Source organism: Vulpes lagopus, chromosome 21 (genome assembly GCF_018345385.1).
Source record: "Vulpes lagopus strain Blue_001 chromosome 21, ASM1834538v1, whole genome shotgun sequence".
In the NCBI taxonomy this organism is placed as follows: Eukaryota; Metazoa; Chordata; class Mammalia; order Carnivora; family Canidae; genus Vulpes; species Vulpes lagopus.
In genome coordinates this window covers 42,091,917-42,109,209 of record NC_054844.1, presented here as the reverse complement: position 1 = coordinate 42,109,209, position 17,293 = coordinate 42,091,917, and the positions used below count along the sequence as shown (strand labels likewise).

General features: G+C 47.2%; 1 protein-coding gene across 4 annotated transcripts; it reads right to left on the bottom strand.

Annotated features, from left to right (window-relative positions):
- Window positions 1-276: 276 nt before the first annotated feature.
- On the bottom strand, window positions 277-4,507 carry DAZAP2 (DAZ associated protein 2). Of its 4 annotated transcripts, none has more exons than XM_041736264.1 (4): window positions 4,357-4,507; window positions 3,208-3,326; window positions 2,620-2,788; window positions 277-1,722 (listed from the first exon to the last, which is right to left on the bottom strand). In XM_041736264.1, the coding sequence occupies exons 1-4, from the start codon at window positions 4,367-4,369 to the stop codon at window positions 1,400-1,402; spliced, it is 624 nt and encodes a 207-aa protein (XP_041592198.1). In that variant the 5' UTR covers window positions 4,370-4,507; the 3' UTR covers window positions 277-1,399. The 4 variants fall into 4 exon arrangements, with proteins under 4 accessions (XP_041592198.1, XP_041592197.1, XP_041592195.1 ...); XM_041736263.1 differs by having other exon boundaries at window positions 1,446-1,722; window positions 2,543-2,788; XM_041736261.1 differs by lacking the exon at window positions 4,357-4,507 and adding an exon at window positions 3,536-4,075 and having other exon boundaries at window positions 1,446-1,722; window positions 2,543-2,788.
- Between the last annotated feature and the right edge of the window lie 12,786 nt (window positions 4,508-17,293).

Here is a 17,293-nt window from a genome sequence, read left to right as displayed (position 1 = left end):
CTTGGATCTTAGTCCCCAAATGAGATGTGTTTAAGACAGTGTTTTGATAGAAATCGTAGCTCCTCAGGTCATGATCCCGGGGTCCTGGGATGGAGCCCTGCCATCAGGTACCCTGCTGGCTGCTCCTCCCTCCCACCGCTCATGCTCTCCCTCTAATAAACAAATAAAATCTTTAAAACCCCGGAATGACAGCAGCACCTATCTGAATCCTAGGTGGGACATAAAAGATAAAAAGAGAAGAAATCTAAAAACAAGTTGAGTAAAGAATCCTTGAGGTGAGGTGTAATGCAACTTCATCACTTTATTCAAATCTTCAAAATAGTCTTTATTCTACATTTTTAGTATAAAAAATCCACAAGTTAAGTGCACCACAGTGTAGAGAGAGACGTACAACGCTGAACTTCCATAACAGTCAATGGTACAGTCAAACATCACATGTACAGAACACAAAATTTAGATGAACTGAAATTATAAGATAAAATAAAATAAAATCCAATTTCAGAAAACAAAAATCAAAGTATTAAGGATCCCTGAAAATATTCTTAACCCTAATGAGATTTCGCTGGACTCAAGTCATTTTGTAGTGAGGGATTCATAGTATGACCCCATTACCCCAGCTGAGGAATTCTCAGGAGCCATGAGTGCCTGCATCAGATACTCTGATAACTGGTAACCAATTTTTGGATGGGGAAACTTCCCCTAATTTGGCTCGGATGTCATCAGGCTTTTGAAATGCATCCTCCTCCTTGCCCCCACATTTTAAACAAACCAGTTTACAGTACAGTTTGCATGGATACCCTTTGTTCAAATGGAGCTCTGTTTTTCTGGCACCGGAGCAAATTTGGGTTTGGTTCGTAGATGAAGAAACAACCTATGAGGAGGGTCCAGAGAGGCACCCTCCACTTTTGCCTGAGGAGATGCAAAAGCAGAAGTAATGGGGTCTGTGCTTGGGGCACAGAGGGGGTTTCAGAGGATCCTTGTGAAAGACTAGTTAAAAGATGGCAAGTGGGGAGAAGTGCAAGGAGAGAAGGAAGTTAGTCTGACTGGCTTTCTGTCCTGCACCATTGATTCAATGGAGATTGGCGGGAAGGAACTGGAAGACTAGGGTTGAGGGTGGGACGTGGGGCAAAGGATGGAAAGGCAGACAACTAATGCATTTCATTTATAACAAGTAATAGAAATCAAAGACTTAAAGGAGATTAAAGACCAATCAGAATAATTTGGCAACTTTAATTCTTAGGAAGATCAAAGTTCCCTCCAAACCTAATTTGATGTTTTATTACTAAGAGCAAAGACCAGTATGGTACAGTATTACTCCGGAGGAATTAAAGGAAGATCCTTAGGGCTGCTTTACCCACATTCATTTTATGAATGGATGCCTCCCCTACCTCAAAATGCTTTAAGGAGGTACTGCTACCATTACATGGTTCCTTATTAAGTTTGAAAAGTGCCTGAAAGTTTGGGCACCAGAAAGACACCCCAACAACATGTGTCTAAACTGCAACTTCAGGTTAATATGACTAAAGCAGTTACATTGTGAGAAGTGCTGAAGGTATGTGATGTCTTTCCCGGCATAGAGGTGGCCTTGGTTCTTCACCAGATGGTGTAGCCACCATCTGAGCCACCCATGAAGAAGTTTCCCTTCCGCTGAGTTACGAGGACATTGGCTCCCTGCATGACTGCAAGCTGAGCAGCGTTGGGAGGGCATCCAGGGGGTGGAGGCTGAAAGGAAAAGACAAGGATGATGGGCAGAGGGCAGCTGAGACAAGGGAAGTGGACAAAGGTGAAACAGGATCCATTAGGAAGATGGCAGTGTCCTGACCAATCATATCTTAAAGCTAGTTCTGCCAACGTGGGTTGTAAAGCAGGTCTATATTCTCTGTGAACCCAAAGGTACAGACAGGAAAAGAGCCTACCACTCATTTAAAGGCATTCTCACCTCATTTCAGGTATATGGCTTTGAGGCAAGGACCACCTGGGCTCTAATTCTTATAGAGGGGGGAGCTAAGCAGGCAACATAACTAAAATCTCTAGTATCTTTCTAAACGCCACTTAATAGGGGACTGTGCTTTCTCCATTTTTTTCAGGTTTTTAAAAATTATTTTATTTAAATTCAAGTTGCCTACATATAACACACAGTGCTCATCTCATCATGTGTCTTTCTCCATTTTCACTTATCCCGTTTCTTGATGGAATGCCATACTGATGGCAAATGAAGTAAATGTTACAGGCTGAATAAGGAGTATTACTAGACCAGTACCAAAGTGGAACTGCAAAAGCAGCAGGCAGGACTCCTAATGCTTTAAAGAGATATAGGAAAACAAAGGAATCTGGTTAACTCAGGCCCCACGGAATGTTCCAGATGCTACTGACTTGCCACAGTTCTCCTGCCCCCTCAACTGCTTTCTGCCCAACTACTGGATGTCAGTGCTTATACCCATACCACAGCTATTACCCAGGGATGGTGAAAGGATGAATATGTAATCTCTTCAAAAAGTTAAAATACGTAAGAGCTGAGTTGTTCTGATAAGGGCATACTCACAGGAATGTTGCCAGCAGTAGCCCCTGCTCCAAATCTGGCACCTGCATCATACCCTCCTTCCACCAGCACTGCTGAACCAGGTGGATAGATGGGACCAACTGGATAATAAGCCATGGGGATTGTGGAACCTAAAGGTCCAACAGCCACAGATTGGGCCATGGGAAGATACAGTGAGGCGCCAGGAAATGCAGCTGACATGGTGGGGACCGTGGCAGCCCCTGGATGCACAAAGCTCGGACGATAGAGCTAGAAGAGAAGGCAACAGGTTACTTTATGACATTCTGATTTTAGATCCCTTCCATGCGTCAATTCTCAATTGTCCCTGTGCAGATTACACTCTGAGTTACACAAACTGCCTTTCCACTGCCACTCAGTACCCTCCTGCATCACTTCCTGCTATAGCTTACGTGAGGCTCAAGGAACGCAAGCTCATCATCTTAACCTCACCTGGTGCCAAAAAAAAAAAAAAAAAACCCAAACATGAAACAATCAGATGATGCAGGCTCAACCCCCAACAGAAATTGCTGAAGCGTACAGTGTTTCAGACTATTCACGTGAGCCCTCCCTTCTCCTATTTACGGATGTGCATGGAGTCAGGCTTATTAGCTAAGGACTGAAGATGTGACCCAAGAGCATTGGGTTCAAGTCTAGTAAACTGGAAGCACCTCTGAGTAGGCAGGTGGAGCATCAGTATAGGGTGGAGCCTGAGGAAGATGCAAGGTCTGAGGGTACACTGGGTTCCCAGGAGGCTGCACGGGATAGGTTGGCTGCGTTGGATATTGACCTGGAAGACAAGAAAAAAGAAAAAAAAGAAAAAGAAAAAGAAAATGCATGTTGCCTACCACACAGAGCCACCAAAACGGGGCAGAGCATCCTGGGTAGCCGCCCTAGGGGCAGCAAGCTGGAGACGTGTAGATAGACCGCTCTGGGGGGTGGCGCGGGGGGTGGGCGCTGATTTCTGGGGCCAAGAGAATATTCTCTTCGCACCCTTACCCCTACTCCTACCGGGGCAGTCCTCCACTGGCACCCCGAGCTTCTCCATCGATGCAGGGCAGGTGTGGGGCCCCATTCCTGCCCGTGCCCAACGGCAGGGGCGCGCTGCCCGGCTCCGGGTGGTCGCCCCAGGCCTGGCTGTACCGAGCCACGGCCTGGCGGGGTCACGGTGGTTACGGGTTACTTGCCCCGCCGCTTCCTACTCAAGGTCGACTTCCGAGTACAGCGCGCGCTGGACGTGAACCCTCGGGACCGAGGGAGGGTAACGGGAACCGTCCTGAGGCACAGCTGAGGACCGTGTGGGGCCCGGCGCCCGCACAGTCCCAGGAGCCAGGGGCACCTCGGGCGGCCGCGCGAGGCACGCGGAGGGAGACCCCCCCCCCGCCCCCGGGCCCCCGGGGCCCCGGGGCCCGCCCGCCGGCGCCGCACTGGTTAAGCCCGGGCGCCGGCCTCTGGTTCCGGAGCGCGAAGCCCCGCCCCCGCCGGCGCGCCATTGGCCGACCCGCACCCCTGCTCTAGCTCCCCATTTGCTCCCGCAGATGCCCATCATGACAAGCCTCCCCCCCACCCCCCCCGCCCCTCCACCCGAGCCCGCAGCTCCAAACTGCGCCACAGAGTTTAAGGAGGAAAGGGCCGGGAGGCAGCGAGCAGCCGCAGTTCGGGGATGACGAAGGCGTCTGGCGCGGCCCCCGGGGCCGCAGCCGGCCGGGGAGGGAGGCGCAGCGCGCCCCAAGCCTCCGCTTGGCGACCCCGGGCTCCGGGCCCGCTCGCTCCAGGCTAGCACTGTCCCCCCGACGGCCCCGGCCGCCCCCTGCCCTTGCCTTTGCTGTTCATGGTGGCTGCGGGTCCGGTTCGGCTCGGCGTCGCGGACGGTTATTTTTTTCGTCCTCTTCCTGTTCGTAGTCACTTCCGTGTCACGTGACGGCCCGTCCGCCTCGCGTCACCCGACGCCCGAGCGCCGCCGCCACCGGAAGCCCCGCCCCTCCCGCGCGGCGTCCAGTAGCTGGAGGGCGGGCGCGCGTGGCTCCGCCCCCGGGCGCGCGGCGGCCCCGCCCCCTGGGTCTCGCCCTCCAACCCCCACCTGCATCCCGCGACGGGAAGAAAACCGAATGCAGGTATCGTCTCCAGACACGGTTGTTGGCTTTTTTTTTTTTTTTTTGGTTTTGGTTTTATTTTTTCCGCCCCCCCCACCTCTCTCTGTCTGGGGCGCTCGGGGGCAGAGCCGCTGAGGCCGCTCCCCGGAACCTGCTTCCACCTCCGCGCAGCAGCTCAAGGTGACCTCACCTGCGGAGCGCGGCCCCGGCCCCTGTACTGCGCGGGCTGGCGGCGCCGTCAGTGTGTCCAGGCCGCCTTGCGCGTCCCGCCGGCAGGTGCCCGCCTGCACTTGCGTCGCTGCCCCTCTGCCCGAGGGAGGCCCCGGGGCCCCGCGCAGGGCCCGGCCTGCCGCCTCCTGTACCCTCGCTGTCCTTAAGGGCAGGGGTGCCACCCTCTAAGGCAGCAGTGTCCCGGGCAACCTTCATTTTAAGATACGCCGCCTCTGCGCAAGTACAGAGATGGAGCTGAACAAGACTTTTTTTTTTTCTTTAAAGATTTTTATTTATTTATTAACCAGAGACACAGAGACCTAAGCAGAGGGAGAAGCAGGCTCCATGCAGGGAGCCCAACGTGGGACTCGATCCCAAGACCCTGGGGTCATGCCCTGGGCGGAAGGCGGATGCCCAACCGTTGAGCCGCCTGGGCTGCCCCACAAGACATTTTTTTAAAAAATATTTTATTTATTTATTTGAGAGAGAGTGTGCACCCGCAGAGGGATGGGCAAAGGAGAGAGAGAAGCAGACTCCCCGCCGAGCAGGGAGCCCCATGCAGGGGCTGCACATCCCAGGACCCTGGGATCATGACCTGAGCCCAGTGCAGACGCTTAACCTGCTGAGACACCCAGGCGCCCCCAGAACAAGATGTTCTTTTTTTTTTTTTAATTTTATTTATCCATCAGAGAGAAAGAGGCTCCATGTAGAGAGCCCAACGTGGGATTCGATCCCAGGCCTCCAGGATCTCACCCTGGGCTGAAGGAGCCATCCGGCTGCCCAGAACACAATGTTCTTAATTTGGTTCAGACTAATACTAGTATTGAAAACCCTGTAATATTGACCTTTCCCTGTATGTCTGACTCTCATCTTCCCGAAGGCAGCACAGTGTTAAACCTTCACTGTCCAGCTCAGTAGTGAGACAGCTCAGTAGTGAGACCCCAACACTGCGCCCCCGCACAACAAAGCCTTTGTAGTCTTGGAGCTCACCTTCTAGGGCAGAGGGTCAAAATTTTTCCGACCACAATAATATGCTTTAAATCATGACCCAGTATGCACACACACGTTTGTAACAATTTTTTTTTAATTCTTTTTTTCTTTTAATTTTATTTATTTATTTTTTTTAATTTTTATTTATTTATGATAGTCACAGAGAGAGAGAGAGAGGCAGAGACACAGGCGGAGGGAGAAGCAGGCTCCATACACCGGGAGCCTGAGCAGGCTCCATGCACCGGGAGCCTGATATGGGATTCGATCCCGGGTCTCCAGGATCTCGCCCTGGGCCAAAGGCAGGCGCCAAACCGCTGCGCCACCCAGGGATCCCCTCTTTTAATTTTATTTACTTATTCATAGAGACACAGGGAGAATGAGAGGCAGAGACACAGGCAGAGGGAGAAGCAGGCCCCATTCAGAGAGCCCAATGTGGGACTCCATCCAGGGTCTCCAGGATCACACCCCCGGCTGCAGGCGGCGCTAAACCGCTGCCACCGGGGCTGCCCCTGTAACAATTTTTTTTTTTTTTTTTTTCCCTGTAACAATTTTTTTTTAGCCTAGTACTTGTTCTGTGCAGAGTGCACTGTAGTTATTTTCTATTCTCCTGTTTTGTTTTGTTTTTTTATTCAGATCTGATTGTGATTTGTCATCCCACTAACAAGTTAGCACCCACAGCTTAAGAAAACAGTGTGTTTCAGTACACCTATCTCCAGGGCCCTGTACTTATCTTAACATGAAGTTTGCAATCAGTAATTGGTAAGTAAAGGAGCAAATAAATCGTTGAAGGTCAGACCAGACAAATGTTACCTGTATCCTAACTTTTCCAAATTACATCCTAAATTGGTTCCATCCCAAAGGGACACCTGGACAGCTCAGTGGTTCTGAGTTTTTGCCTTTAGCCCAGGTCGTGATCCTCGAGTCCCCCATCAGGCTCCCTGCGTGGAGCCTGCTTCTCCCTCTGCCTGTGTGTCTGCCTCTCTCTCTCTGTGTCTCATGAATAAGTAAATAAATAAAAATCTAAAAAAAAAAGAAAAGAAAAAACTGATTCCACCTCAAAGTCTGAAACCGGAGAGGTCACTAATCTATCCTAACCTGTACGCCATGCTCAAGGCTTCAGAAAATAAAGGACTAAACCTAGGAAACGTTTTCTATCCTTATTTCTCTCTGTGGCCCTCTGGGACCCCAAAATTGTGTTGACTAAAGCAGTCTGCATCCGTGAGAGTGTAAGCAGTGACCCCTGAATCAAGACACTAGTTCTGGTTGTCTGTCAGCACCTGACTTTGGTCCTCATCTGTTCAGCTCCCACTTATCCCATACTGCTTATTAATTAGGTACTGCACCTGTGGAACGCCCAGGTGGCTCATCGGTTGAGCGCCGGCCTTCAGCCCAGGGCATGATCCTAGAATCCAGGATTGGGTCCCGCATCGGGCTCCCTGCATGGAGCCTGCTTCTCCCTCTGGCTGTGTCTCTGCCTTTCTCTGTGTGTGTTTCTCATGAATAAATAAAACTCTTTAAAAAAAATTCAGATACTTACACTGGATGGTGAATTCATAGCCATTGCCCCAGACTGTCCCAAGCATACCTCTCTGCTCCAGCCCTCCACTGGAACCCACCCCTCCACCTCTCCATGGTCCAGTGGTTAAAGGGAAAACTGTGACACTCAGGAAGCCTCCAGGACTTAGCTACAGGTAAGACAAGTTGCCCTCATATTGGTCAGTGTTTCCTCTACTGGATCTTAGGTATTTTACTTATTCCTCTGGGACCTGGGTATAGAACAAGCTAGGGCAGAGCTCAATGAGATTATCAAGAGAAGTGGAAGGGTCAAAACCACTGCTTTCTCTGGCAGGTGGAATGAAGGAGCAACTGGCTACTTACTTTCTTGCACGGGAGTCAAGAACCTTTCTGTTTTCTTTCTCCTGGGTTCCCCCACCAAGATGAAATGTTCACCTAGCCATTCATCAGACATCATTTCTTGAATTAATTTAGCAACTATTTATTGAGCACCTATTATGTGCCAGGTCCTGTGATAGGCACTAGGAAACAATAGTGACGAAGCAGGCTGAGTCCCTACCCTTCCAGAACTTAGTCTACCTAATGGGAGAGACAGAGAAGTAAATAGATAATCATAACGATAGTAGTGCTGACATAAGGACAGGGGTGTTAGTACCTAATCTCTTCCTTTTTTTTTTTTAAGATTTTTTTGGGAACCCCTGGGTGGCTCAGCAGTTTAGCACCTGCCTTCGGCACCCCTGCCTTCAGCCCGGGGCGTGATCCTGGGGTTCCAGGATCGAGTCCCACATCGGGCTCCCTGCATGAGGTCTGCTGCTCCCTCTGCCTGTGTCTGCCTCTCTCTCTCTCTCTCTCTCTCTCTCTCCCCCCCCCATTAATAAATAAAAATTTTTTTTAAGATTTTATTTGTTCATGAGAGACACAGAGAGAGAGGCAGAGACACAGGCAGAGGGCGAAAAGCAGGCTCCATGCAGGGAGCCCAATGTGAGCCTAATGTGGGACTGGATCCAAAGACTCCAGGATCAAGCCCTGAGCTGAAGGCAGACGCCCAACCCCTGAGCCACCCAGGCATCCCAGTACCTAATCTCTTCCACTGGGGTCCAGGAGGGCTTCCTGTTGGCAGGGGGCGTCTGAAGGCTGAGTGGAAGTTTAGCAAGTGAAGGGCATTCCTCAGGAAAGAACAGTTTATGCAAAGGCCTAAACGTGAGAGAGCTTACTGAAAGGGAGGGCTTGAAAACAATTCAGTATGGCAGGAGCGGGGAATGGGAGGAATGGGAGGTGAGGACTAGTCAGACATGATGCTAAAGAGACAAAAAGGAGCCAGACCATGTGGGGGACCTTGGAGCTCACGGAGGATCTGATCTAAGGGCATTGGATTCCCACTAAGAGCCCTGGTTAGCCACCCAAGAGTTTTAAGCAAAAAACTGACCTGATCGTGTTTTTATTTTAGAAACAGTTTTCTGGCTACAAAATGTAGAGTAGATTAGAAAGGGACAAGAGTGGAAGTACGTCTGGGAGAGCGGTTAGAATCGATGTAGTAATTTTGGTGAGGGACATGGCAGACTGGCCCAGGGAAGGGGTGGCGGGGGGGGGGGGGGCAGGGGGGGGGTAGAAAGAAGGAAGGCGGTGTTCCAGAACTATTTAGGAGGCAGAAACAACTGGACTAACGCTCAGGATTAACGTCTCGGATCAATTAAGAGAATTAATGTCAGGGATGAAAACTACATAAAGTGAAAAGACAAATGACAAATTGGAGAGAAGATATTTGCGATTTGTATCACAAAGGACTACTCTCCTGTCCTGGAACTCCTAGAGACCAGCAAGTCTATGACCAGCCTTTAGAAAAAGTAGCAAATGACATTTACAGACAGTTCAAAGGAAAGGAAATACATTACTTTCTTTTTAAGATTTTATTTATTTACTTGGCAGAGGAAGTACAAGCCGGGGGAGGGAGTGGCAGGCAGAGGAAGCAGCAGGCGCCCTGCTGAGCAGAGGGCCGGATGTAGGGCTGGGTCCCAGGACCCCGGGCTGGCGACCTGAGCCCAAGGCAGCTGCTTAGCTGACTAAGCCACCCGGTGCCCCTACAAATGGCTTTTAAAGGTACGGAATGATGTTCAACCTCACTCTTCATAAGAAAAAGGCAAATTAAACACAAACACCATTATCAGATTGGTAAAATCCAAACGTTTGCTAACTTTAGTTTTGTGAATAAACAGACGCGCTATTTGTTTTTTTTTTGTTTTTTGTTTTTAGTTTTTATTTCAGTTTCAGTTACTTAACATACAGTGTAATACTAGTTTCAGGTATACAGTAATGATTCAGAACTTCCATACAACGCTAGGTGGTACTCACCGCAAGTGCACGCCTCACCTATCTCACCCATCCTCCCAATCCCCATCCCTCTGGGAACCGTCAGTTCTCTATAATTAAGTCTGTTTCTTGGTTTGTGTCTCTGTCTCTCTTAGTTTTTCCCTTTGCTTGTTTGTTTTGTTTCTTAAATTCCACATATGAGTGAAATCATACGGTATTTGTCCTTCTCTGACTACAATCTGATTTATTGATAGTGGGAGTGTATATTGGCACAACTATTGAGTTAATTTGGCAGTAGCAAAATTACATATTACCAGCCCCACTTCTAGAAATGATCCCTATGGCTATATTTGCACCCATGAGAAACACTGTAAGGTGCTCACTGCAGCATCATAATAGCAAAAGTTTAGAAAGAAGTCACGTGTCCATCAATAGGGAACTGGTAAAGTAAATCTTAGTGCATCCATACAATTAAATACTGTGTGGCCGCAATAAAGAATGAGAAAGCTCAACCAAATTTTTTTTTAAGATTATTTTTTTTAAGACTTTATTTATTCATGAGAGACACACAGAGAGAGGCAGAAACACAGGCAGAGAGAGAAGCAGGCTCCATGCAGGGAACCCGACACAGGGCAGGACTCGATCCTGGGACTCCAGAATCACAACCTGAGCCGAAGGCAGACACTTGATCACTGAGCCACCCAGGTGTCCCCAATATTTTTTTTTATGAAAAAAAGAAAAGGTTCAGAACAGTGTGGTTAGCATAATGCCTTTTGTAAAAGAGCAGGAAAACCAAGAATATTTGTTAGCATTTGAGTAAAGAATACACAAGATACCTTTAAAAGTGACTACTGCTTGGCATGGGGAGAAAGTCTCACTTTTCACTGTATACCTTTAAAATCTTTAAAAACTTTTGAACCAGGGCAACCAGGGTGGCTCAGCAGTTTAGCGCTGCCTTCAGCCCAGGGTGTGATCCTGGAGACCCAGGATCGAGTCCCACATCGGGCTCCCTGCATGGAGCCTGCTTCTCCCTCTGCCTGTGTCTCTGCCTCTCTCTATGTCTCTCATGCATAAATAAATAAAATCTTTTTTAAAAAATAAACAAATAAATAAAAATAAAAATTTTTGAACCAGGGACACCTGGGTGGCTTACCAAGAAATTAATTTTTATTTATTTATTTATGATAGTCACACAGAGAGAGAGAGAGAGGCAGAGACACAGGCAGAGGGAGAAGCAGGCTCCATGCACTGGGAGCCCGACGTGGGATTCGATCCCAGGTCTCCAGGATCACACCCTGGGCCAAAGGCAGGCACTAAACCGCTGCGCCACCCAGGGATCCCTGTTAGATAAAATCTTAAAAAAAAAAAAAAAAAGCTGATTCACGGCTACATACACCCTGATGTTTATAGCACTGTTATCAATAATAGCCAAATTATGGAAAAAGCCCAAATGTCCATCAACTAATGAATGGATGAAGAATTCGTGGTATATACACACAGTGGGTTATTACTCAGCCATAAGAAGGAATGAAATCTTGCCATTTGCAACGAGGTGGGTGGAACTAGAGTATATTCTAAGTGAAATAAGTCAGAGAGAGACAAATACCATATGATTTCACTTGTGTGGAGGTTAAGAAAATAGATGAGCATGGGGGAAGAAAGACAGACTATAAAACAGACTCTTAACTATAGAGAACAAACAGGATTTCTGGGAGGAAGGTGGGCAGGGGGATGGATTAGATGGGTGATGGGTATTAAAGAATGCATTTATGCTGAGCACACTGAGTGTTGACTGTAGGTGATGAATCACTGGATTGTACTCCTGGAACTAATATTGCACTATATTTTGACTAGCTGGAACTCTTTTTTTTTTTTTTTAATGGAGATTTTGTTTAAAGCTTCTATTTATTTATTCATGAGAGACACAGAGAGAAAGGCAGAGACACAGGAAGAGGGAGAAGCAGGCTCCATGCAGCGAGCCCAACGCGGGACTTGATCCCAAGACCCTGGGGTCACAACCTGAGCCGAAGGCAGACATCAACCACTGAGCCACCCAGGTGCCTTGAAACTTCTTTTTTTAAAGATTTATTTATTTATTTAATTGGAGGGTGGTGCACAGAGGGAGAAGGAGAGAGAATCTCAAGCTGACTCCCTGCTGAGGGAAGAGCCTGCTCCTGCCTCTGAGATTAGACCTGAGCCGAAACCAAGAGTCGGACACTTAACCAACTGCACCAACCAGGTGCCCCACTAACTGGAATGTAAATAAAAACTTGAAATAAAATAAGTAAACGATAAGCAAAATATTTTTTAAGATTTTATTTATTTATTCATGAGAGACATGGGTGGTGGGTGGGGGGGAGCAGAAACACAGACAGGGAGAAGCAGGCTCCTCACAAGGAGCCCGATGTGGGACTCGATCCCAGATCCCAGGATCAGGACCTGAGCCGAAGGCAGACACTCAACCGCTGAGCCACCCAGGCATCCCAAGCAAAATAATTTTTTTTTTTAAAGTTAGGCATCACAGGGGATCCCTGGGTGGCTCAGCGGTTTAGTGCCTGCCTTTGGCCCAGGGCGCGATCCTGGAGACCCCGGATGGAGTCCCATGTCGGGCTCCTGGCATGGAGCCTGCCTCTTCCTCTGCTTCTTCCTCTGCCTCTTTCTCTCTATGTCTATCATAAATAAATAAATAAATCTTAAAAAAAAAACTGTGAGAAAATAAATTTCTAAAAAAAAATAATAATAATAAAAAAACAAAGTTAGGCATCACATACTGTATGATTCAGCCATTCCACTCCTATTAACCCAAGAGAAATGAAAGTATAATGGGCACACAAAGACTTACTAGGATATTTATAACAGCTTTATTTGTAACAGACCCAAACTGGAAACAACACAAATGACCATCAACAGGTCAATGGGTGAAGAAATGCTATTGCCATACAATAAAAAGGAATAAACTATGGATCCACACAACATGGCTAATGTCAGTTATGCTGAGTGAAAGAAACCTGACCAAAAGAAAGAGAGCGCATACTGTAGGATTCCATTTCTGTGTGATTATATATATTTTTTAAAGATTTTATTTATTTATTCCTGTGAGACACAGAGAGAGAGGGGCAGAGACCCAGGCAGAGGGAGAAGCAGGCTCCATGCAGGGAGCCCGATGTGGGACTCGATCCGGGGGGGCCCCAGGATCACACCCTGGGCCAAAGACAGGCGCTAAACCGCTGAGCCACCCAGGAGTCCCTGTAGGATTCCATTTATATAAAATTTTGGAAAATACAAATTAATCTGTAGTGACAAAAAGCAGATCAGTGGTTGCCTGTGGGAGAGGGAGGGACCCATGAGAGAGATGGACTCTGGGAAACCTCCAGAGGTGATGGATGTTTTCATTATCTTGATTGTGGAAATGGTTTCATGGGTGAATATGTATGTGAAAATGTATCAAATTGTACATTTAAAATGTGCAGTTAATTGTCAGTTTTACCTCAATAAAGGTATTTTTATTTTTTTTTAATTTTTCCTTTAAATAATCTCTTAGTCTGCTATTTTTTTTTGTTTTTAAATTTTTATTTATTTATGATAGTCACATAGAGAGAGAGAGAGGCAGAGACATAGGCAGAGGGAGAAGCAGGCTCCATGCACCGGGAGCCCGATGTGGGATTCGATCCCGGGTCTCCAGGATCACGCTCCGGGCCAAAGGCAGGCGCTAAACCGCTGCGCCACCCAGGGATCCTTCAATAAAGGTATTTTTAAAAACAAATGTTGGGAAAAGCCAAGGATGATGGCTAATGAACTGCTAACCTGCCTGGCAAGACAGGTGCTGGGAGCAAAATTAGGGCAGAACTTGGTAAGTGCTGTAGTAGAGCTGGGTAAGCTGTGGTCTGAGGGCTCAGAGAAGCACCTTGCCTCCTCCTGGTGGGTCCCGACTCCCAATTAATCAGGCTGGGTAGAGGTTTTTCATGTACCTTTATTGAACACCTACTATGTGTTATGCTCTTGACTCATGTAACTGCAAGAACAAACTACCTCCTATTGTCCACCCCAAAAAGGGAGAGCAGAGGTTTGGGGAAGAATCCAATCAGGCTCTCCGAAGCAGCCTTTTCAGAGCTTTGGCTGGTTTTTGTGTAACTAAGGGAACAAGGATTACAAGATATATGACTCAGAAATGGACCCTCCTTTCTTATTCCAGGCAAGCCTTTGTAGGAGAGGCTCTAACACTGCTCTGCATGATAATGCGAAGGGCTAACTCCACCGTGGCAGGGGCAGCCTAGTAAATCCTGGGGCAGTGTCTCTTCTTTGGGGGCTTTGATCAGTTTTTCTCGATGTGAAACCGCAAGCCACCTGCATCAGGATCATCCCATGCTTGTTAAAAATGCAAGGTAACGGAGTAACGGCCATCGCAACATTAGATGTTATGGGGGGTGAAGACTTCATTTTGTTCTTCGAGACGTGTGTTTGTGTTCCAAAGGTTACTAACTTCCCAAAGGACAGTCAGAAGAATCGAGCCTCATCTGCATCTCAGTCTGGCCAAGAGACTGGAAGGGTTCTGGACTTGGGTGTCAGCCTCCCCTAGACAGTTCTGCTGGATGGACCATGTGCCACAGCTCACTGGGACACATGCTCTGTGCCGCCTTTCCCCTGCTCCACCTCACACACACACTACTCCCCACCCCTTCACCTCTTCCAGACTGAACTTGTCAGATTTACAGAAATGTACTGGGGGTAGTTGAGGAACAAGAGAAAGGAAGGGCCTCGGGGCTTCCCAGACAGAAGTGGAGGTTTGGAAGAGTTTCTAGGGAGGGAGGCCGACCTGAGGACAGGGAGCCACGTTAGGGTCCAAGGTACATCCATGAAAGGAACAGACCCTTTAATAAAGATTGAGCTTCACGGGGCACCTGGGTGGCTCAGTGGTTGAGCATCTGCCTTTGGCTCCTGTCGATCTCCTGGGGTCCCGGGATCAAGTCCTGCATCGGGCCCCTTGCATGGAGCCTGCTTCTCCCTCTGCCTGTGTCTCTGCCTCTCTCTGTGTGTCTCTCATGAATAAATGAATAAAATCTTAAAAAAAAAAAAAAAGGATTGAACTTCTTAACTGTTTTTCACTTGGATTATAGGAAAAGTTGAAGGTAAATTTCTAAGCTTTCCCCTATTGGAATTCCCTTTAGTCTTCCAAGCCTTCATTAAAGAACACTTTGTGTAGTCATGTTGGGGAGAATTCACCACTCTGCCCCACCGTGAATAGTTGTATTTCATCCAGAAGAACCACACTGGAGTTCTAGGCTGTACCCAGCAGCCCAGTGAGTGGCCCAGGACCAAATGAGACAGAAGGTCAAGCAGTAGATTTGGGAGACAGGCATGAGACAAACCTAGCCTTTCATTCCACTTCCCTGAATCCGCTAGAGAGAGGTGACCTTTAAAATGGAAATACAAAAGAAAAAAAAAAAAAAAGATGAAAATGCTGACACTTGGGTTTCATATACATTATCTCCTTCAATCCTTAGAAAACCTTAGAGTGTTATTCCCATTTTACAAATGGGAAACTATGGCATTAAAAAGCTCACTTGCCCAAGGTTACACAGCTAGTAAGTGACCAAGATCACGTCTGAATGCAGATCTGTGGATCTGATTGGATTATAATCTCTCCTACTTGCTTCTGTGGCCATGGCGGTGGGCAGTCAATGGCAGTTAACCACCTGTTCATGCACCAGAGACATTTTAATCTCCATTACATAGAACTTTGTATTATTTGATGCCTTCTCTCTCTCTCTTTTATTTTTTAGATTTTTTATTTATTCATGAGACACACACATTGGGGCAGAGACACAGGCAGAGGGAGAAGCAGGCTCCCTGCGGGGAGCCCAATGCAGGATTCGATCCCAGGATCCGGGGATCATGACCTGCTAGGCTACCCAGGCACCCCTTCTGTGATGCTTTCAAGCCTATGTTGCTTCTGTAGTTCATAGAAATAATCAAGATATAAACAAGGGAAATAATAAAATCGATGATTCGTGGAAAGCATTGTGAAATGCCTCTATCTTGGGCACCTGGGTGGCTCAGTCTGTTAGGCATCTGCCTTAGTCTCAGGTCATGATGCTGGGGTCCTGGGATCAAGCCCCATATCTGGCTCCCAGCTCAATGGGGATTCTGCTTCTCCCCTCTCACTTTGTCCCTCCCCCTGCTTGTGTGCACTCTCTCTCTCTCAAATAAATAAAATCTTAAGGGGCAACCCTCGTGGTTCAGCAGTTTAGAGCCGCCTTCAGCCCAAGGTGTGATGCTGGAGACCCGAGATCGAGTCCCACGTCGGGCTCCCTGCATGGAGCCTGCTTCTCCCTCTGCCTGTGTCTCCATCTCTGTGTGTGTGTCTCTCTCATGAATGAATGAATGAATGAATGAATGAATGAATAAAATCTTAAAAAAAAAAAGGAAATGCTTCTATCTTGGCACTGGTGGACTTTGTCATCTGAAGGACTTAGGAAAACCGAATATAAAAAACATGGAATGTGAGGGAAAATTTAGGCTGTACTCCTGGTCTGTTCCTCAGCAGCTGTTTGGCCTTAGACAAGCCACTTAGCCTCTCTGAGCCTCAGTTTTCTCATCTTGAATATTATTCCTGTATCACAGATTTGGTGTGAAGGTCGAAGAAGATAAATGATAAATACTTCTTGAGCTGCAGAATGCAACCCGCATCTTAGTTAATAGAGGTATAAACTCTATCAGATTTGCTGAAGTGCTCTTTTATTGCAAGGAAGGATACCCCCTCTGGCCACTTCCTGGGCACAATCTCTAGGCAAGCAGGAATCAGGAGCCTTTAGCCAAGTTAAATGAATGGTGGTTGATTCTGCCAATTTATTTCCTACTCCAGGCTTTTTCTTTCCCCTCTTATCTACACATCTGCATGTCAGGAATAAATTTCTTTTTCCTACAATATCATTTTTTGATGGAAACTTCCAGACTTACTCAGATGGGAGAAAGGAGGGGGGGAGAACAAAAGACCACATTTCTTCAGCATTTCAATCAACAACCTCATTTTCTTCTAACAGTTGAAGTGAACTTCTTATGAATAATGGATGATGGCCTGATGAATATGCACACAGCCTATTATGCCTGTGAGCTTTGGTAAATAATTTATGAGCTAAAATGTTCCTCACCTTGTTACTGTACAAAAATTATGAAAAAAAAAACCCACATATTTACCCTTTGAGCTGGTAGGGTGATCTGTCAGAGTGACAGCAGCCTAGTAATACAGTTCTACATCATTGCTAAAAATTAAAGTAAATAGAATAAAATATATGCATTTCAGGTTGGGAGGTCTGTTAAAAAAAAAAAAAGGCAGAGTATGCACAGCCACACTCTGTGTCACATTACAAGTTTCAAAAACTCAAAAACAAAACAACCTTCTGGCTTCTCACCTTAAAATATCCCAGTGCTCAGGGACTTTTGTCCTTCATCACCCATTCTCCTCGCAAGGACTTCTCTATGACCAGTCAAGATGGACAACAGATTCCCTGTTTTGTGAAAACCGGCCGACCACCAGCTGTAACATGGTAAGATGTAAGACTCCAGAGATTTAAAAAAAAAGGAAAAAAGAAAAGAAAGGAAATCCTCAAAGCTTTCAGAGAGAACAAGCAGGTAGCACAGAGAA